Source organism: Onychostruthus taczanowskii, unplaced genomic scaffold (genome assembly GCF_017590055.1).
Source record: "Onychostruthus taczanowskii isolate IOZ18803 unplaced genomic scaffold, ASM1759005v1 scaffold65, whole genome shotgun sequence".
Lineage (NCBI taxonomy): Eukaryota > Metazoa > Chordata > Aves > Passeriformes > Passeridae > Onychostruthus > Onychostruthus taczanowskii.
This window is the reverse complement of record NW_024504233.1, coordinates 3,686,154-3,707,980: the sequence shown is the minus strand read 5'-3', so window position 1 is coordinate 3,707,980 and position 21,827 is coordinate 3,686,154. Positions and strand designations below refer to the sequence as shown.

At 40.3% G+C, this 21,827-nt stretch overlaps 1 protein-coding gene across 13 annotated transcripts in view; it reads right to left on the bottom strand.

Moving 5' to 3' along the window:
* RC3H1 (ring finger and CCCH-type domains 1) overlaps nt 1-21,827 on the bottom strand; it is a 61,618-nt gene that overhangs the window by 10,487 nt on the left and 29,304 nt on the right. For 8 of the 13 annotated variants that reach the window (XM_041420667.1, XM_041420666.1, XM_041420670.1 and 5 more), the window contains exons 3-17: nt 21,108-21,228; nt 19,636-19,875; nt 18,357-18,532; nt 17,351-17,551; nt 16,076-16,208; nt 14,426-14,544; nt 12,764-12,876; nt 9,857-10,138; nt 9,329-9,546; nt 7,674-8,050; nt 6,468-6,599; nt 5,740-5,910; nt 2,828-3,038; nt 1,339-1,429; nt 1,090-1,225 (exon numbers count right to left, since the gene is read on the bottom strand). In XM_041420667.1, the coding sequence (XP_041276601.1) occupies nt 1,090-1,225; nt 1,339-1,429; nt 2,828-3,038; nt 5,740-5,910; nt 6,468-6,599; nt 7,674-8,050; nt 9,329-9,546; nt 9,857-10,138; nt 12,764-12,876; nt 14,426-14,544; nt 16,076-16,208; nt 17,351-17,551; nt 18,357-18,532; nt 19,636-19,875; nt 21,108-21,228 (2,721 nt within the window). The remainder of the gene's footprint in view (nt 1-1,089; nt 1,226-1,338; nt 1,430-2,827; nt 3,039-5,739; nt 5,911-6,467; nt 6,600-7,673; nt 8,051-9,328; nt 9,547-9,856; nt 10,139-12,763; nt 12,877-14,425; nt 14,545-16,075; nt 16,209-17,350; nt 17,552-18,356; nt 18,533-19,635; nt 19,876-21,107; nt 21,229-21,827) is intronic. The other 5 variants (XM_041420672.1, XM_041420673.1, XM_041420675.1 and 2 more) reach the window with 2 other exon arrangements.

Genomic DNA, 21,827 nt, shown 5'->3' with positions numbered 1-21,827 from the left:
ATAACTAATTCTGCAGAATTCATATTATGCCAAAATATCCAATTATGCCAAAGGCTCAAGATTCAGCTCTGTAGGATTTAACACTGACACAATCACAACAATGATGAGCAGGAGAGGGCCACTTACAGGTTTTGCAACTTTCCAGTACTCTTGTATTATGGCAAATGCAGACATGCAAGATTGAAAACATTTTCTCCTCTCATTCCCAAACAAGAGCACAAGAACACAAGCTATGTTTCAAGTAACTAACAAATGCATATTACTCCAACTACTGCTGTGACTTAATTGTGAGCTCTTAAACTAATCTGCAATAACCCTCCTCTGTAATGTGTGTTCTTAACTAACCATGGCTTCAGCAGAAGCTGCTATCCACTACTTACAGCAATTTCTTCTGGGAAAATGTTAACACAAATAGTTGCTGAGATACCTAGAACAGTTTTCTGGTAAAAGTAACTAAGGTTTTCTAAAACTATTCATTCATTATGGCTTGACATTACTCCTGTCTCATATAAATATAAAAATATTTCAGCTCATTAATTCTTTCAGAAACACACACTCATCTTTCCTTATGCTACATTTCTTCTAAGCCAAGAGCCATAACATATTAAGCCTTAATTTTTCAAGCTAAATATATTACACATTTACTTTCTTGACTCTTGTGGTTTGTGCTATTTAGAAAGAAACAGGTACAAACACAGCGCTAAACATGGAACAGATGAAGCTCATGGCTTTCTGCACATAAAATCAGACATTTCCAACAGCAGTAAAGTCAAGATGAACAGGCTCCTACACTCCAAGTTTGCCTCTGAGTAGAGCTGGACAGAGGGGGAGTGAAAAAGAGAACAATAGCAAACAAGACTGAGCACAGACTGCAGATTCAAATATGGTGTTGATGTGCATGTGGAGTGCAGGGAAGTTTCTGCTGCTAAGCAGAAAGGCTGGAACTTGCACCACAGCCCTGCCGCCTGGCATCACAGGATTAAGTATTGTTACTGAGTATCACTACAAAGGTCAGCCCCTGAAAGGCTTTACCAATGTCATCTCCCTCCATCCCACCCCCTCAGTGCTGCTCCAAATGCTGGTACCAACCTCCAGCCCCCTCATTTGGGTCTGCTGGCTGATCTGATGGTCAACTTGCTGCAGTTCCATGCGCAGCTGCTGCTCTCGGTCAGCTGAGGGCAACTGCTTCCCATGACCAGCCACATCCGACATGGACAGCCTCTCCCTTTGGGATTGGAAAATAAGGAGATTTTAAAAAAATCTTTACTCCACTGGCACAGAAAAAAATAGATAAAAGAACATTTAGAAAAAAGTAAAAAAACCCCACAGCAATCCTACCTGTCACTGAAACGTCCCTGAGAAGGTATATTTTGATGAGGAGAATATGGAGAGCCTCCCCAGCCACCGTGGGTTTCGTAAGGACTGTAGTCTACCAGGGAACACGAGAAAACCACATTGCATTACTACAAAATCACCCTTTCAGTCGTTCAGCCAACACAGAACTAGACAGAGAAGAAGAAGAAAGGCCAGCCCTCTAATCATGAGAAGCTGAACATTTCTTCTGATTAAATGAACAGAGAAATACTCTCTGTGACCGGTCTCACATGCCTGATACATGACTCTTCCTGTAGGACTAACAGTCTGTGACAGCCTTCCAGAGTCTGAGATTGTGAAGGACTTCAGATACTCAGGCAGAGGAGCAAACACAGAACAAAACTTACAGACATGATGATTGCAGTTATTTTTACTACTGAAGTTCCTAAAAGACTCAGGAGTTCACTGATAATCTGACATACCTCAGTAACTACAGTTTAAAGAATAAATTTTCAGGGAAGTCAGAGTTCTACCTGTAATAAAGTCTAAAAAATTACTGCCTGAAAGAGCTAGAAGCAAGTTTGGAGGAATATAATAATTCAATATTTTCTTAAGGTTATTCAGTGTACCTCAAGAGACAATCTTTTGGAGTAAAACAGAAGGCCATACATGTGATTAGAAAATAGATGTGTTGGAAATGAACTACTTGTACTTTTTCACTTTGCCTAACAGTACATGAGACAATGGCTGCATTAACCTTGCAGCAGCAGCTACCCATAAAGCAGGACAGCAGCAGTAAAATACTTCATCAAGATGGTTTTGCATTGTGTATTTGGGAAAGTGCTAGGCTTCTGGATTCTGGGCTGCAGATTTAAAATAAGCTTCCTATCAGAGGGACTGGCAGAACAAAGTAACTTCTTCCAAACAGCAACAACATATCACTAACAAATACACTGTGTATGCACAAACACAGAATCATTGAATATCCCAAGTTGGAAGAGACCCATAAGGACCACAGAGACCAACTCCTGACTTTCCACAAACACCCCAACAATCCCACTGTGTACCCAAGAGTACTGTCCATACACTTCTGGAGCTCTGACAGTCCTGGGGCTGTGACCATTCCCCGTTCAGTGCCACTCTGAGGGGAGAATCTTTTCCTGATATCCAACCTAACCCTCCCCTGACACAGCTCCAGTCCTATCACTGGTCACTAGAGAGAAATCAGGACCTGCCCTTCTGCATCCCCTCAAGAGGAAGCTGTAGACTGCTATGGGGTCTGCCCTTAGTTTCCTCTTGTCAAGACCAAGTGATCTCAGAAAGCTGTGGCAACCTTGTTCTGAATTCAGTCTTCTCAGTATAACCCTACTTGCAGTTATTTTAAGTGGCATTAACACACACCACAGCTGTATTTCTAAGACAAGACGTAAATTTACCGGGCTTGTCTTCAACCTGTACAACACTACAGCAGTACAGAAAATAGCAACAGCCAGCAAAATCCAAGAGATCATACCTGAAATGATGGATTTGGTGGCAGCTCCCTGAACTGCCATGGCCTGCATGGGCCCAGAGTTCTGGTACATGGCTTTGGAAGTACGGGAGATGGCCCCAAATCTTGACACAGTCGGTCGGTCTCCAAACGGAATGAGGTCATCGTCGCCCGCCTCGGCCGCTCGGCGCTGCATGTCCAGACGCTGCTCACGCATGGCTTTACTGTCCACATTCTGCACGAGACATGGAAAAGGCACTCCAAAACTCATTCCAAAAGTAACAGGACACATTCCTTTCACAACAATTTGGTACATACAGTTCGTTTCTCTTGTATTCTCTATTCACTTTTCAACTAGTTTTCCTACTCTTCAGTTTCCAACTCCACTGTCAGAGGGGATGTCTGTCTGTCTCCTTAATGGTCTACCTTTAGGTACCACTAGTACACCACAGTGAAAAAGGTGCAGAATTAATTGTGATCAAATCCAGAAGAAGAGAGCAGCAGTAAATAGAAACTGAGCCAGAGAAAGTCTAATGATAAGAGAAGCGGGAGAACGCCTCCCCCTCATATAAACTCAAAGAAGAGATCAGTAGACATCTCTCAGGAATACACATTCCTTCTAGAATCAAAAAGAAATTTCTCTGAAGCCCAGTGCTAAGAATTGTATAACCTAACAGCCTGCAAATGACTCAGAATGGGAATTTTTCAGTACTGCACTTACTTGGACATGCCTGGTATATCTTTTCAGGCACTTTTCATAAAGCAGCAGTACTGTTTGGAACATCCTTGTTTCTAGCCAACTTTCTGACTCAAATACCTTAATGGGTCAGCACATGAAGAGAGAAAAAGCGTTCACTCTCTCCTCCAAGAGCTGACTTAAATAAGAAAGCTATCTGTTGACTACCAGAAAATGTAACATGTTAAAAATTGTCAAAATCAAGTTAAGACTTTGCTAAAGAAGTAAAACTGTGCACAGTAGAACAAAAAGAGCAAGGTAAGTGGGACCACTACACCAAGATATAGTGCAATAATAAAATAAAACTCTGCAAGCATTCAGTGGGGATAAGGATTGCTAAAAACAGTTAACATACCTGAGGCAGGAATAAAGGGCTGAAAATGGCAGTAACTACTAAGTTGGAAGCTAAACTCAAGAAATGTGGAAAAAAATTACATTTTAATCTCGAGGCCATAGGATGCTAGTACCAATTTTAATATTCTTTAATTTACTCAGTAAAGCTGCATGTATCTGCCAAATATTCAGAATTATGCATTCAGATGATACTACTCCTGTCCTTCAAAAAAGGAATCTCTTACGAATGATTAAAAAAAAAAAATCACTTAAGAATCAATTTGGTAAAGGTCTCTTGATAATTTTTTTCCTGTGAGGAGATAAAAACTGAAAAGCAGCAGAGATCCCATTTTGCTTATCTGAAAATTAGCTCTGGGGCAGAAGAATACTTTTTTGAGCCTTGAAAAAGGAGGTTACTTCTCCAGAACCTTACTTCTTGTAATTGAGCTGCAGGTTTTTTACACAGTTTTCTAGCAGCAGGGATGAAAGCCAAGAGTTGTTTATCACTCCTGGATGCTGCCACTTAGATAGCAATAAGCTGATTCCAAGTAATCTCAGTACTTCTCCAGGTCAAACGTGGCAGTGTGATAACTCCAGGCAACCACACTGTGTAGAACTGAGAGCAAGAGGACAGGTAAAAAGGCCAAAGCTGTACACTAAATGCAATTTTTTGCTCTGCTTTTTTCAGGAGAAAGCCTCCTTTTTGGGTCCATTTCCAATAGTGGCTTCAAGGTATTAAGAGGAAAGCAATTCAGCAGACAGAAAAGACAAATTTAATTCCAATGGGACAGAGGGGGAAAGGGCAGCCCGAGGAGAAGCTGAACCAAAAATATCCTGATTTAATAAAGTGGTTGATACAGGTGAGCATCTGTCTACAGAAGAATGAATTTTGATTAGAAATGTTTCCCCCACACCTCTTATTGGCCAAAGAAAGCTCACCACGACTCCAACAATACAAAAATAAGTCAACAAATCACTTTTGCAGATGGGGGACGAAGAAGAATAGATGAATCTCTGTAAAATAGTTCCTCAGGCTAAACAGTCTTTTCTCTTGAAGAGCTTGAATGACTTGCTATGTGCATATGTACCAGCCTACTGCTCATGTTGAGTGATGCCTGAGTGCTAGGACGAAATTGAATAGTGGTGGTATGTAGGACTCCTCTTTATTTTCTTCCCCATTCATGACTCCAAATAGTAACACCCAAGCAGCCCCTTCATTTTAGAACACTGACCCAGCAAAAATGGAGCAGCACAGAACAAGATCACAGCCCACCTCCCAAAGTTCAGTGAAGGGCTGAATAAGTGCAGCATAGAGCTAGAAATTGCCTTCAAGAAGAAACAGCCTAGTACAAAGTTTTGACTGTGCTTTTCTCAAAAACTTCATGCAAGTCATGTGGTCAAAAATCACAGTCCTCAAACTAAAACCTAGTAACACCCTTAACAGCCATAACAGCCACCTTAAAAGGAATTAATTGCTTAAAGTTAAGATACAGCATCTTTCTCTGACAGAAAGAAGTACAGGCAGCAACAAATGGACATGCTTAATTAACAAGCTGCCAGGACAGAATAATTTTTGCATTTCAAGTAAGTGCAAAGAATAATCCTTGCACAATATTCTTGCTATCTATGGCTTCAGAGCAGAGAGGTTATCCTGCAACTATATGCAGAATTTTGTACCAGCTACACAAGGGTAGAACTGCTCAAACTTTGAAAACAAAGTGCTTCACACACTTGCAAATGCTTTCTGTGACTGCAGTGCACTTCTGAGCTTAAATAAAAGCACTGCCATCATCGTGGAGAGCAAATAAAAGTCCTTCCCAACCCACAGAAATATCCACTCTTCTGTTTTCCCCTTATCCCTGCATACCGCCATCTCCACACTCCTTGCTGCCACAACATCTTTGGGTTTTGCATCTTTGGTTCCAATGTAGGAGCCGATGGTGTCACAGGACCAGGGAGAGTACTGGCTGTAGTCATTTCCTTTGTATTTCCCAGCTACCTTCAGGTCTTCATCCAAGTACTGTACAAAAACAAAAATCTGGTTCTGTAAGTGAAGGGAAGAAGCAGTTTCACAGCTATCCCTGTTCACTTCAACAGTAGGGAACTTGAGAAACATCACCAGGATTATTTTTTATCAGAAACATTACCCTCTGGAATTGAGCCAGAGAACACATGAAGTGTGTGAAATTCTGAGCCCCTGGCTACACTCCCAGTGCTGACTGTTCACTTGGACAGTTTGAAGGTGATATTTTGACACTGGTTAAAAAAATACATCTGTATCAAGCTGTTACTTCATCCTAAATACATCAGAAGTAAAGTCTAGTAACTGTGAAGAGCGATTACTTCAATTAGTAATGGCTCTAAATTAATTTTCTTGGCTGCACCGAAAGCAGAGAGCTTAGGACCACTGGTAGATCAACAGCCCCCTAAAACTGTACTGCATGAGCTTCCCAGCTAGGCATGAAATCTACTTTCTACAACACCTGCCAGTGCTGTATTGTTCTGATTTTCTTATTGTCTACACCTCTCAGCACGCAAATGCCTGAGTATTTTCTAAACATGTCAGTATCTCATGTTTCGTCAAAATACGCTTACCTCCTCTGAGTGAAAAGGATGAGGCAAGGTTGGTGATGGTGCAAAAGGAGGTGGAGAAATCACCTTCCTCTCTTCCAGCTGGGCCATGATCTCTTTCCTTCGTCGGTGAAGTTCATCCAGGCTGGGATGAGGCTGAAATGAAGACAGGAAAATGTCTCAGAGCTCCTGAAGCATTGAAGTACAAAATGAATAATTTTCTAAGTGTTGTTTACCTGAATGAAATAAGCTATGTACTGCAAGGAGAGGGAAATACAGAGGATAGACAGAATCATTAAAGCAACAAGTAATGACCACTTTGTTAAAGTCTAGCTGTTAACTTTCATACAGGACATACATGTTTTCATACAGGACATACATGTTCCCACACTGGCCAGTGATAGTTCAAGACACCCCACAAACAGGCAATGTGTTACACCTTGGCAAAGTTCCCACTGGCACACGTTCAGCATGGCAAGTTCCCATTACAGTCATGTAGGGTAAATTGATAGAACACTACAGGTCACTAGTCACATTTATTATTCACTTTGCAATAGAATTAAACATAGCACACTCAAACTGATAAATCTAAGTTATGTTAAAAACACTTCCTATACCCGGCAATAGGATTCAGAGCCTTTAATCTGAATAATCTAAATCCAATTATTCTACAGAACTCAATTCCAGCTGGTGAGTTGGGACAGTTACAGCTGGTGAGTCAGAACAGAGTTACAAACAAATTTGTAAACTTACAACAGGAAGACCTTCCAGTTAACTATCTAACTAGAAAAAATTCAGAAGAGCAGAATCTTTAATTCTTTTATCAGGGCAGGTATGTTTTATGTTTATTATTGAGGTACAGCATTGGCCAGTCACAGATGGGCAATACAAGAATGCACACGAGACCACTTCCACATGCTGTATTTACTCTGCACTTGAGCAGCCCTCTCCAGCCTAATCTTTGCTGGAGAAGTCAGAGACTTATGAGATTTCCAAAGTGAATTACAATGCTTTTCTACTTCGAGCGCTAAAGCAGCCTACTTTTACATATTAACATAATTTCAACTGCAGAGTTGACCAGTAACTAAACTACCTTCCAGTTTTTCATCCGCTTCATAAAGTTGAGACTTTCACAAAGGCCACCCCCTTAGTACAAAAACATTCAATTCCTCAAGCAGTTTACAGTTCCCCTCTCAAAACAACCACAAAAGCAGAGCGTAGAACCCGTACCCTGTGGCACGAAGGTCTGATCTGACCAAGATGCGGAGCCACCGGGCAATAAGGCTCAGTTTGCTGGTATCGCTCTCTGGCCTCAGGTACGTAGAGGGGCACAGGCGCCTGCGGGATGTCGATGGGCACCGGGCTGCCCCGCACCACGTCCTCCCGCTGGTAGGGCTGCACGGGGGGGTAGACGCGGCGGCCGTCGTAGTGCGGGGGGTACACGGGCTGTGCCAGGGTCGGGTACCCCTGCGGCTGCGGGTACTGCGGGCTCACCACGCGCTCCGGCAGGTACGGCCCGTAGTGCTCCAGGTACGGAGCACCCGCCTCGGCCGCTGACGGAGGAGGTCGGACAAAGCGAGACATGGACTGAGTGGGATAGTACACTCCTAAAGCAAGGCAAGGGGGAGGAAACACAAGATACAACAAGTGATTACCACAATTGTCCACAAAAAGTGACCACAGAAAACCCTGAAGAAGCAAAAGTTAATCCAAAGCTCAAGTGACACAGTGTAATCACCTAAGATACCAGCACAGTGTCAATGTTACAGCAACTGATAAAGAGCTGGTGAGACTGAGCCCACCACAGGCGCTCTGCCAGCACACCAAATAGAAATAAACCATCAGAATGTCTCTGCAGATTGCTACAAATGCTTTCAGCCAGGTAAGACCTAAAAAGTAAACTCAAGATTGGCCTGTACATCTTAATCCATGCAACCAAATTCAATTTATCTCAACATACCAGAGTCACCGTTGGGGTAAAGGAACTTGGATTATTAGGATTTAAAGTCATTTAGAGATTTGTTCTATGTCTTGAACAGGAGAAAGACATTTCAGAACTGTAAATCATGAAAGACTTGCAATATCACAATGCCTGGTTACCTGAAGATTTTATTATTCTATCTGGGATCTCTGGATAATTTTAAAAGAAGTATGAATATGTGCATTACATCAAATTTTGTGGACAACTCAGATGTTCACTGGCACATAATAAACAAATGTAAGTAGTTAGTTTTTCTTCAGAATGCTCTGCAACTTTCTCAGAAATGGCTTCCCCCATTTCACTTTTCCTTTCTAGAGCTTTTTCTGCTTTTAACTTCCTGTGGTCTTATAGTGCTTATTTTTCTTTCACATTAACTTCACTTTATCTCACTTCTCTCTGCAACCTCACATTGCCTAAGAATCACTCTCAGTTTTCATACAGATAGCCACATCATCTCTCTTTAATCCCCTTCAATATTATTTTTATCCACGTGCTCTCTTTATAGTTAAGTTTCTCCTCTTAGTTCCTTTTTTATGACATTTTCTTTTTTTGTGAACGCCCTTCTCTAATTTATTTTATCTCTAGTCATCACATGCACTTTATTTCCATTTTCCCTGAGTCAAACTAAATTAATGTTTACCACAATGGATCCCTCATCCAGCCCAGTTAGGAAGAACTGAAGACAGAAGGACTTGCAACACTTGGACAGATACAGGTATTGTTTTCACTTGCACTGAAGTCCTCAGTCAAGGCATAAAATCCTGCCGATTTCCATTTTATTATGACATCACCATACTGGTGTCTTTCATCATTTGTAAAAAAACTTCAATTAAAGGGCTTAAAAACCAGAGTGGGAAGAAAGACTAAAATCAGCAGGAGGATGAAAGAGCTTGGTCAATCTTACCTTGTTGGTAGGGTGCTGGCTCAAACGACGGGGCAGCCCCTCTGGGGTCTTGATAAAACATATCTGCTTGTTGTGCACTGTACAGCTGAGACCCTCGTGGTACCATCTGCAACTGCTTGGTGACAGACACCGAGGGCAGATCTGCTGGCACCCGAGCAGGCACAGGATGAGGGTTCACTGGCAAAGCAGAAATAGAGCTCTTGGGAACAGATTCCAGCCTAAAGAAGTGGAAAGATGGCACAGCTCATTAAGGCCTGGTATAGCACGCTGTACTCTAACACACTGTTATTTGTCTACACTCCACCTTCTGAAGGCCTCTATCACCTTTTCCAATTAAAATATAAGCAAACAGGGAATTAACACAGTTTAGAGCTTTAGCTTTCTACTCTACTATATAATCACTAAACCGTGCCCCCCCGCCAACCAAACAGTTCTGTTTCTTTTCTGAAGAACTGGTTCACTTTGTTTCTACTCCACATTGACACACACACACAGAGCAATTTGAACAACAGGTAGGAAGACCCGTACAAGTCAGGAGGGGATCCAGGGGCACTGCTACTCAGGTGGTCCATCTTCCCTGGCTTCAGAGCACTTTCATAACCGGAGTCAGTCCCTCGAGAAATCAGTTGTGTCACTGTGCTGCCTGTTGACACAATTCCGTTTGGCAGAGCAGAAGTTTTCCTATTGGGCAAGTCCACTGGCCCTTCCTCTGAGAGGATAGCTCCTGAAGGCAGGCCCACCTCATTCAGCTGGCCCAGGGAGGCACTAAGGGGTCTTCTGGGAACGAGACGCTTGTTCATTTTACGGAATCTTCAGAAAGAAAAACCACATATCAAAAATTGAAACAAAAAAAAGTAAAAGGAGCTGTACTTTCAAGACTTTTCAAGCATGGATTCTACTGAAAGCTTCCTTTTATTTAAGTTCTTCAAGGGGCTTATGAAAATACCTAATAGAATAAAACGTCTCTGATAGTTGATCTATTAATAGGAGTTTTGATCAGAACAAGAGTTTTGAACAAGACTTTTAATGACAAGTACATCAAGAATTCACAGGTAAATGTCACACAACAAATTTACAAATCCTACTTTCTTTAAACATATGCATCTCAAGAGAAGAAAACCAAAACCAAGCATCACATAAAGTATTATTTTCACATAAAATACAGTAATACAAGCTTCAGAATAAGAATCACAGACTGTTCAAGCCTGTATTATTCAGAGAAGAAACTAATAGCAGAAAATTTAAGAGAAAAAATATGAAGTTATACCCTTTTGCTCTATTTGTCCAATAATAAGCCAAGTGTTTACAACCACGTGATATATTTTAAAGCACAGTCTGAGATTATTCTTACTATATCAGTATGCAGCTTACACCATTTCTGCTGTTTGATAAAGTGACTGCAGAGATAAAAACTCTATGAATACGCAAGAATTCAAAAAATCTAACTGCTTGTGACTAAAGCCTGAACAAATACAGGCATTTTAACCAAAGTCCCACAGAAACCAGTAGGCCAACGGTACTGGGGAACAAATTCCAGAGTTCATGGTCCTCCACTAAATACCCTGCCAGTAGTTCAGATCCCAGAATGCAAGTGTGAGACCATATTTGCAGACCTCAGTGCTCTCACTGAACAAGAAGCAAATAGTATTTCTTTAGCAGGATTAAAGCCGATACTTTTATATCATAAATAACAGTCAGAGTGAGATGGGAATCCAGACTAGGAAGGTATAAAAATAGAAAAAGGTGGCAACTGATTGATTACTCAATCTTTAGATAATCTCTGTGGTTGCCCACGTGCATTAACAGCAACACAAGAGCGGTAAAAGGGGCTTTATTGTTGGGGCTGTTTTGTTTTTTAGATGTTGTTGCAGTCTCCACATGTGTAAGACACAAATTAACTTTTAAAAAGTTCAGTGCTTGCCTATGCACACAGGGCTTTGTCCCTTGTCAGGAGGGGAATGAGCTGCTGTTTAAGCAAATTTAGATGATAATATACTATCTCAAGCATTACCACACATTTCCTTATAACCTTTCTCCAAAGCTGAAGCTATATAGAGACATAGAGGAGTCACACAGCAGCAGCAATGCATATTAGTCACACTAAGCATTTTTAAAAGGAGGAGTGCTAACACAATAGCTACTTAAAGGAATTAAGCAAAGATAAAAGGTACAAGGAACAATCACAACTCCCAAGTTCCCCAACCACCCACAGACACTGAACAAACATTCTCTTCAGCCCGGGACAACATTAATACCAAGGCATGCAAGCCAGTCTGGCTACAACAGGCTTCTCCCCCCTGCAAAGCTGACAAACAGTCCTTGATACACAGAACAGCCTCAGAGGTGTAACTGACCCACCACCCAACACATGCTAACAAAACCATCCCAAAGCAGAATTACCAAGCTCCATTTCATTAGCGTGATGACAGAAGGCAAAAAAACTCTTCAACTGTTTCTGCAGCACACAGTACTAAAGTCCTATTCCTTGGCCATATGAATAACTGTCTTTGTCATTCTAACACCACATGCTCTGCTCTTCTTTCTTTGTGTTTTGTCTATGCACTGCATGCTGGCTATACAGGCCATGAACTGACATTAAAGCTTTGAGTTTCAGATTAAGAAATTAAAAAGAAACACTGCATGCCAATTCTGAGCCTTTGCAGTATTCTTCTCATTAGAAAGAACCTTTTATTTGAATTATTGTAGCCCAAAAAAGCAAGTAACAAGCTAATATACTACATAAAATACACTGTATTTATTTCTTTTAGCTCCTAAATAATCCATTTTACTTTAAAAAAAAATTAAAGCAACTCCAGAACAACAGCATCTTGCTCTTGCATAACTGGTAGCCCTCCTAAATCTGTAATGGATCTAGAGTGCAGATTTGATATGAGCATAATTTTTTAACTCTACAACAACAGATGTAACCAATTGAAGGTACCTGCAGGAAACTTTCTGACAGATTGCACAAAGATTCGTCGCAGGAAAAAATCTTGAATTGTTTGTTTTTAGCTTTTTGGAGAGCTAGCAACACATTCCTTACATTTGGAAAACTGCCAGCAACCTACCTGAATGAAAAAGGAAGAGAAGTACCCCCAAACAACAGCCAATGTGAATGCCATCACACAGCATGTTTAGGCACACTTAAGGAGTAGGGAAAATAGCCCACCTCCAAAAACTTTGGATAACACTTGTGTAACATCAAACTTTCAGAGCTGCATTACTGAAGAACAAAGCAAATATCCTGCTGTATGGAAGAACAAAGAGCTCCAAAACCTAAGAGATGACTGTTACAAGTTTATCACATTACTTCTTACTAGTTTAACAGCCAGGTTATACCTCCTTTCCCCCCTCATTCCTAAATATGAGAAATAACTCTTATAGACAAGTTGAAACTAAGACTGGACTGCTTTCTACTAGTAGAAGAACACTTACTTTTCCAGCTCCTCCTGTGAGTGTGCAAAGGTGCAGCTGGCCCCCCGGGGACATCCTCCTCTCTGCTTCATGTCTCGGCACATGTATGTCTTGTACTTGCTGTGCTGAGGGGGCTGACAAGGTTAAAGAAACCAGGTGAGATGCCTGAACATCAAAGTGCACTTTAGCAAGCTGAATGTATCATCTTATCAAAGTTTGAACTGTTGATAATTCCTCTAATTCAAGTACTTCTAAAATACCTGACATGAAACAAACCTGAAGTGTTTGGTTTTTTAACAGAACCAACAGATTCAAGAGTATGTGTTTTGACAACCAAGTCTCTCTCAGTTTTCTACAACATTTTTATTCAAACTGCTTACTAAAGTGCTTGACTAGAACACAGCTGTACATTTTAGGACACAGTTAAGTGGACAAAACTGATATAGGATGAAAAAATTACCAATAATCAGATATACCCTATCAATAGTTCCCACCAAGGGACCGGTCTGTAAAAGTCAACATGCCTTCTGAGAAGCCAAAAGGTGTATATCTGTCAGAAGACACCTGCAAACTGTTGAAGTTTTTTTGTTTGTTTTTGATTTTGGGAGCATTTATTTTGTTTGGGTTTTGTTTGGTTTGTTTTGGGGTTTTTTTGCCTTCTACTGCAGTGAGAAGATCCAGGCAGAGTGATCATAAGCCACACAGCCTTTTACTGGCCACTGTTGCCAGGTAGTGCAACTTTACCCAGACTCAGCAGACATCCCTTTCCTACTCCTGAGGCTCCGGGCTCCCTTCCAGGCAGCACACCATGTGCTACAACAAAAAATCTTGATTTTTCCCCTCCCAAATTCCCACTTATGCATTTCTACTGTTTTTCCTTTTGCTGGTGACAGTGCTCATTATCCATCCCAAGTAATAAAAAAGGTGAAACAGCAGAAATAATTTACTTTAATGCTGCCTTTTTTTTTTTTGGCAGAGATAATTTTTTTACTAGTTGAGCTCCCCAAACCAGCTCTCCAAGAGGATGAATGCCAAAGTGACAGAGAAGTAGGACTGGGACAGGCAGCTCTGTACTTCAGCAGCATTTATATCAACTGAGTTACACAACAAAATGACATCAAAGGAATGTGTGATAAGGTAACTATGAGATAAGTTAATACACAATTACATTGTCATTGCTGAAAACAAAAAAAATTTGCTTCAGGAACTTGGATTGCACCTTCATATCAACTGTTCTTAAATCTTCAAGCTCAACAGACCACTAAGCACAGGTATAAGGATGATTTCATTAACAGAGAGCCAGCTGGCTGAAATATGTCACATTTAAACAAAACCAAGAAAAATTCCCACAAATCACAGCAGCACCCAGTGCCCCTTCCCCACCCTCTGCTCAGGAAGGTTGTCATTCATTTCCCTAATGAATTCCCCTGCAGCTGGATCAGACTTCTCTCCTTCCATCCTAGTGAGCTGTGAAAATCTGTTCAACAGATTTTGGAAGTAAATATGTATTGTTTCACATTTTTTCTTTTCTTGTTTCTTTTTTGATAAATATGAATTGCAGTGATGTTTTCAATTAGCTCCTTGTCACACCACATCTTTCCAGATGACATTAGTAAACCTCTACTATAGGATACAGCAAATAAAACTTAGGGGTACATATTTCCCAAATAATTTCGCTTTTACCTGTTGTTGATCTGTTCCTTTTTTGCTGTGATTCTGGATATAATCAACTAAGCCATGAACCACAGTCCTCACAGCAACTAGTCCATTTTCCAGTTGTTCCCATGTTGGAGGTGGAGCATCTGTAGATTGGACAGCAAACACCAAATACAAAAACAAAAATCAGAAAGATTTTCCAAAACCAGATACAAAATCCCACATCAGTATCACAAAACTTTACTAGCCAAGTTTATAAAAAACATTTCATCAGTAGATAAAAAACATTCAGCACCTTAATTCTGAGACATTTAGCTCTTACAGAACAGAGGTATCTAGAAACTTAAGACCGAACTGCCCACAATACCGAATGAGCCAGTAAGACCATTATTAGCATGTAAAATTATTTCCTTTTACAAGAACTTTCTCATCTCACAAGAACTCCAGAGTAAAGACACTGTACAAGCTCTTCTCATTAAGAAAAATATCAGGTTCAAAATCCCTCTTTGCATTCAGACTCCTGGTGGTAAAATCATTCCATATGAATACAGTCATCACTGGCCTGATTACACAGGAGAAGATGCAGAACAGCAACAGAAATTAAAGCCTCTCATGTGGAAAAAACATCACAAGGCAAATCTATGAATCAGAGCACCATCTAAACCACTGTGAATAAATTGCAGTCACAATTCTATAGGAGCACCTTTTCTTTTTAGCCAATTTACTTTTTCGAAGTTTTTGAATCTGTTCCAGCAGCTGACACTCCCACTGTGTGCCTGCACAGTCTGCTGCAAAGGACAGTACCTCAAAGAGCCTTTCAAGATCTTTAGCAGAATTAATGACATTATATTCCACTCACAGGGACTAAATTCTTCCAGAAGTACTTCAACATGCTTCCCTGCTGTTCTTTAGGCAACTCAACAGTACAGAAAAAACCACAAAGACCAGACTTGGCTACCAAAATCAAGGGAGGCTATTTGTGATGCCACCTTCCATATCAAGTTTTTGCAAACAAATCTGCAGTACACAGGTTTGTCCCCAGCTTGTTTCAGTATGAAAGATTTGGGAAGAAAGCACTGCATCTCCTTTAGCTATGAAGTATAACTGGCTCTCACTGGAAATGAAGTTTAACTTCTGTTTGTTTAAATGAATACAAAGTACAGTTTTTCATCTCCCAAAGTTGTAGTTTATATCTTTTTACTATTTTGATATACAACATTGATTTTATAAATTTTAGTAGGTATAAAATAAAACTTCTGCCACAGGACTTTGTTCTGTCCCTTCCCATCTCTCTCAGGTAGTCCATCCTTACAGCACTGCTGACTTTTTCAAGAATTTCTATCTTTCTCTCCTCTGTCAACAGCTTAGGTTCAATTTCCCAGTTAAATTCTTTCCAACTATCTTCTAGTTGCTAGACTCTTTCCTAGTTTTGAAGAATTACCTATGAACAAGAAAAATAATGAATTCTGTAGGGTAACAAACCATTCTTGTCTAGACTGACTTTTGTCTAGCTTCTCTCTATTCAATCTATCAAAATTCTACTCTGGAATCTAAAACTCTTTAGTTGATGAGTAATGAGGACTTATCCTTACACTCCATGATCAGTTTTCAATCCTTGAACAGTGTTAAGCTCATCTTGCTAAACTTAAAGGTTTTCATAAAAACACCCAGATTTACCTGGACTGGGATCAATATTTGCTAGGAGCTCTAGGTGAGGTCTAAGACGATTCAAGTTAGCTGGATCTCCAGTCCTCTGAAGAGCAATAGTTAATTCCTGAACACTCTGTGCAAACGAGGCTGGGGTCTGCAACTTAAAAAAATTATCATAATTAACTTTCTACAGGCACAGCAATCCTCATGGTTTCTGAAGGTTATTCCACAGGCTCACAAGAACTGTCTCCCAAAACTGGAGATAGACATCTTTCACAGAAGCCCATTCCAGTGAACCCTTTCCACTAAGAAAGCACAGTTCTTTGACATTGCATTACACTTTGAAATAGACAAAATAAAGGCTGGTGTTACTTCTAGCAATAAAAGTTTCTTTTGTGTTGTGCTGCTACCCAAAGAAAAAAATGGGCCATATTGGAAACCATTTAATTTAGATTTCTGGAGAGTCTAGTATCTCCAATCCCCAAACCAACAGGTTTGCACCCTGCTTTAAATTGAGTATAGCAAGCAGAAAATAAAGAACAAGATGGTTGAAGGAAAAGATAGCTAGCAACATTCCATTTCCTAACATCACTCAATTTCAGTTTTAAAACTGTTAATTCTACCTAGATCCTTCAAGAGATGTTTGGCAGGATACTTCAAAAAGTGGGCAAAGGCATAAATACACAGCAGAAGCTATCTTGAAGCCAATCCTCTTGCACAGCAGCCAAAGAAGTTGTTTCACAGCTTTCATAACCATTCAACAAGGTTCAGTTCTTCCCACCCAATTTAGGCACTTAAAAAAGCATCCCCTAATCTAAAAGCCCATTTATCCTATGTTGCTTCTGAACACAGGGAGTTTTGGGCATTTCCAGAGTTTAGGTATTTTATTTACAAAATGTGCTTCCACCTCTCTGTCTTACTTCAGACACAGACACGTGAAACTTTTTTCCAACTTATGCACAAACTTCCTGCCCGGAAACATGGACCATTAGCCTCTGTCACTACATAGACACTTATCAGCTGTTCATAAAGGTCACCCCCCAATTATTTAGCTAAACTTTGTGGGTTTCCATCTGCAGAGAGAAGTAAAGTAGCAAAAATGTCCAGATGGCAGAGGAAGCAAGATTCACTAGGTTACAAATATATATTCTAATTATTTAGGACATAACAGGTTTTGAAATAACAGGACAAATTATTAACAGGCAAGTCCCTATGGCACAGTTTTTAAGTTCAATGTTACAAACATTTACATCTACTACAGTTGCAAACAAGATGGGCTGGGCTGATTCTAGGTGGCTTTACCTTGTCAATGATACTCTGCATGTGGGATTTGTGAGACTGGTCTCCATACAAGAGCGAGGACCACTGGTCTGGCGCAATGCGCAAACCCGCTTCCATAGCTATTTGAACTATCTGGGAATCGTGTTCCCTTCTCAGAGCTTCGTAAGTCCGGAATTCCTCCTTCAGTTGCATCAGGGAGGAATCCTCATCTCGCTTGGTCACCTTGGAAGGAGAAATGAGCCAAATACAATTAAGCAGGATAAGCCCAAGATTACGTGAAGTCCGAGGCAAGCGACGTCTTTGGTCAGCAACTGAGTCCTTTTCCTAAACTAAAATCAACTGTGACACCACCCAGTGAACACCAGTTCCTACTAAAGTAATGCACACTCCACAGAGTGGAACCACTACAAAATGGACACAAAACATTGTTTACTTGGACTCTGACTCACATATTGGTCACAGTGTCACACTTCCTAAATGACTTTACAGCATCCACACCTCCAATCAAGATATTTTGTTTGCACTGCAGAATTTTGTTCAAGGTACAATTAGCAAAACGAAAGCGTTTTTCTACTAATTTAGCAGGAGAAAATGACATTTAAGTTGAGCACCTAGTAACAGATATTAAATACCGTGAAGTACATTAAGCAGTTCTTCATACAGCTGACACCCAAAAGTCTCCTATTTCTTTGATTCTAACCACACCACAACTGAGTTAACAGAATTAGTGATTTTTTTGGCTTTAAGCCACTTCTAAGAAGGTGCTTTACATCCAGGTTTTGTAACAGTACCTCTATGAAACTGGACAGAGGCAAAAACTAACTTTACAGCTTCAAGTTGATGTTTCAGCCTACGCTGCCATCACAGCTGAATGACAAAGAACTCTAAATTCATATAGGACTTAATGAGCAATACTTTCTCTAACTACATATATTTTTAGGCACATTTAATGTAACAGGACAATAAAAACTGAAGGTGAAAACCAATGGATTTCATAGCATAAAACCTCTGGGCAGAATCTTCATACCTTGAAGCACGAGGCTCTGTAAAGGAGCTGGACAACATGCCCAATGCTAGTCTTGGAAGCCTGAGGGAATCGCGGCTCCAGTCTCTGCACCACAAAGAGAACCAAGACCTTTCGTGACAGAGCAGATCCATCTTCCAAAGCCAGCAGAACCAGCTTTAGAGCCTCCTCTTGCATTGCTGAGAGTCAGGGGAAATGCAAAGAGATAAAGGATGAGAGAAGCCTAAGTAAAATTTTTGCAGTTTCTAGTTCACCTACAACTGGGATAAGAGCTAAAAACTCCCACCAACAGAGACAAAAAGCCACAGAGAAAAAAGGAATTGAGCAAGAAGGGAGGGCAAAGAGAGAAGGAACCCCTCCAGATTCCCAGACAGTGACTTGGGAAAACAGGACTTTTAACCTTTACTATTATTATCATTATTACGATTCAGTATTATATACTATATTAATATTATTATTATTACCACTACACAACATCTGTTTTGGGCATCATCTGATAAGAAGGTTCCTGTCTGTACATCTCTTGATCATTAACATGAGTTTTCAAAGTGTATTGCCTACATCCCACACTTATCCCAGAAGAAAAAGCTGACAGGCAAAGGAAGACAAGGTTCATTTCTATGCAAGTAAAACAAAAAAAGAGTGCTCACACCAATCAATCAGGCTGCAGCACTGCTATTTTGCTATGTAACCAACCTCTTTCTTCCCTGAAGTGGTATGGAAGTTAGTATCTCAAAATTAGTCTTCGTCTGTTTCAGTCAGGAAAAGCTTCACTATTTTTTTATTAAGAAATTGGCTTCATATTTCAATACTCAACAAGTGAAGTCTGTACTTTCAATGAGACTTCATTTTTTAAGCAATATTGATTTCTTTCTAGTATTTTAAGCAAAGGAATTTAATTTACAAATGCACAACTTCTTAAAAATGTGTACATGTAACTGTAACTCTATCCCCACAACTGTTTTGTATGTTTATTGCCTTAACAAGGAAAAGAAGCCATGCTAGTCACTTCCAGTAACCTTATTTTTTCTAGAAAGATCTTCAAGGAATAGATAAGAACAGAAGGACACCTATTCTGAATTTTACAGAACACTTGAAAAAGCATTAAAAATACAAGAAAACCCAACAGACACAAAATTAATTCTGAAGATTACTACTAAGAAATTAGGCTGGTGCTTAATAAAATCACTTGGGCAACTGGACAGCCATTTATCAATGACTCAATTCTCAAGTGCTTCTAGCACACCAGCGTGCACACCAGCAATACTGTGATGTCACCTACCTGGCCCAAGGAACTGGCACCCTCTGGCTCTCACTGCAGCCCAGAGGTTGGAGGAGAGCTGCTGAGGGTTTTGATGCTGGAGGATGAGCTCTGTGACTGTTCTTTCACCCAGCGACCGTGCTGCACGCATGGCTCTGATCCGCCCTTCCTCCTCCACCAGCTGGCAATGGACTAAGGTCACAAGTTTCCTCTGCATGGGACGACTCAGCACGCTCTGAGTAGTACTGTTAAGACCCACACCTTCAAAACAAAATGAAGCAGAATAATAAACTACCTCATACTACTTCTTGTGCCAGTCTCCAGTGACTGTACTGGACAAGTGCAAACCTAGCTCTCCTGGTGTCCATTTTGTCAAAGGGAGTACTAGTCAAGGCATATCATAAATTCATTTCACTTGGCAATAAAAGCAGTTTTCTGGTAGTCAGTTTCCCCACAGGCTTGATCTTGTGATTGACTGATCTGGCTTTTTAAGAAGATGGAACCTCTAATGAATCCTTTTCCCATGTTGGTAGTTTGTCCCACATCCTCCCACACAGATTCCCAGTTCATCCCTTATTCATGGACTTCAGGGATCACTTGGACATGTGTTTGTTTTCAGAACACATTTAGTTTATTGTCTACATGTAGTACCTTCACTGTTTTGGTTTAGAGCTTACAAGAGTCCTGAACTGTTTGGGTGGTGATTAATTTTGTGCCAAAACTCTGAATCACAAACATGCTGAGAGCCACCTAATTCAGGTTAAAGGAAGAGGTGACTCACTAGACATACAGCTGCCATGCTGAGTTTGCTCTACAGCCAGAGCTTGTTCACTGGGCCACCAGTTCCCAGAGTGATATTGCTGCCACACTGCACTGGTCACAAAAGACACAGACAGCTTCTCAAAGAAATCATTTTTGATGACCTAATGCCCATGATGCTCAACTGTACTACTTGGGTTGATAGACTGTCCAAATCTAGCACATGTAATATATATAAAATCCCTACTCTTCAACACAGTGCAGGTTTGCTAACTGAAAATTACCCAGATTGATCCAGCTCTTGTATATGACCTTGTATAAAGAAAATATTACTTATAATTTTCCTTATCTATCTTATATGTAGTGACTTTCTCATATTTATTATTCATCCTCTACAGAACAGCTGCATCACTACAGTTATCACAAAGGAGAACTGAAAAACAGGGGAAAATTATCTGTTTTTACTTACTCTGCAAAGATCAGTTATCTCAACTCACTATGGCATGGCCAAAAACCTCAGCCTTTTCTCTGAATTATTTCTGATACCTTTCAATTCTACATCCCCCTCCCCTTCATGAAAACATAACCTTAATGTTTAGGCAATCTGTTTTAATTTGTTTCTAAACTAGATTTATATCCATTTTTTAAGCATACTAACTAATAATTTGGATAGTTTGTTCTGCATCTTATTTGGCTTTTTGTTTCATTTTCCAAGGAAGCAATGCAGGAACTACCTCTTGCACTGCTGAGTGGTTTGAGGTACAATGCCAATTCTTCCACACATTTCTTGCCCTCCTCATAATGCTTGGTATCTTCAGCTCCACTGCATAAAGTGATCGGCTGCTGCTCAGGAACCTGAAGAGAGACGAATGTACATCTACTATGAATATGCATAAATAAGTGGCAACCGTGCTTACAAACAATTATTACTACACCACATTTCCTGTTTTGTTCTCCTTCTGTGATTTTTCTGTATTACTTAGCATTTTTTCAGCTTATTTACTGAACAAATAGCATAAGAAACACCAGTGAGAATGAAAACAAAAATACAGGATTTATGTTTAAGAGACTTCTTTTATTTACTGGCTGAAAGGAACTAGAAGCAGAATATGGCACTTCCTATAACTATAAAACTCTGCCTAAAATAGAACACATTGAAACATCCCCAAAGCTGACTGGCCAAAAAACTCAGGGGGAAGAAAAAAATGAAGAGAACCCTGGTCTGCTGGTAAGTACAAATCTGTATCTACGGCCTCACAGCTCTAAAATCATCCAGGGATAAGAGACTGCAGCTACTTAAGATTAGTGGAAGAAAGACTTAGCAGCAAATACAATAAGACACCCTTGGAACATATTCTGACTAGTTACACAGCATGACCAAGTTATCCTATGCAGTGCATGTGAACACACCCTGTGAGTATTTATCTGATGATAGACGCCAACTACGTTCTTGG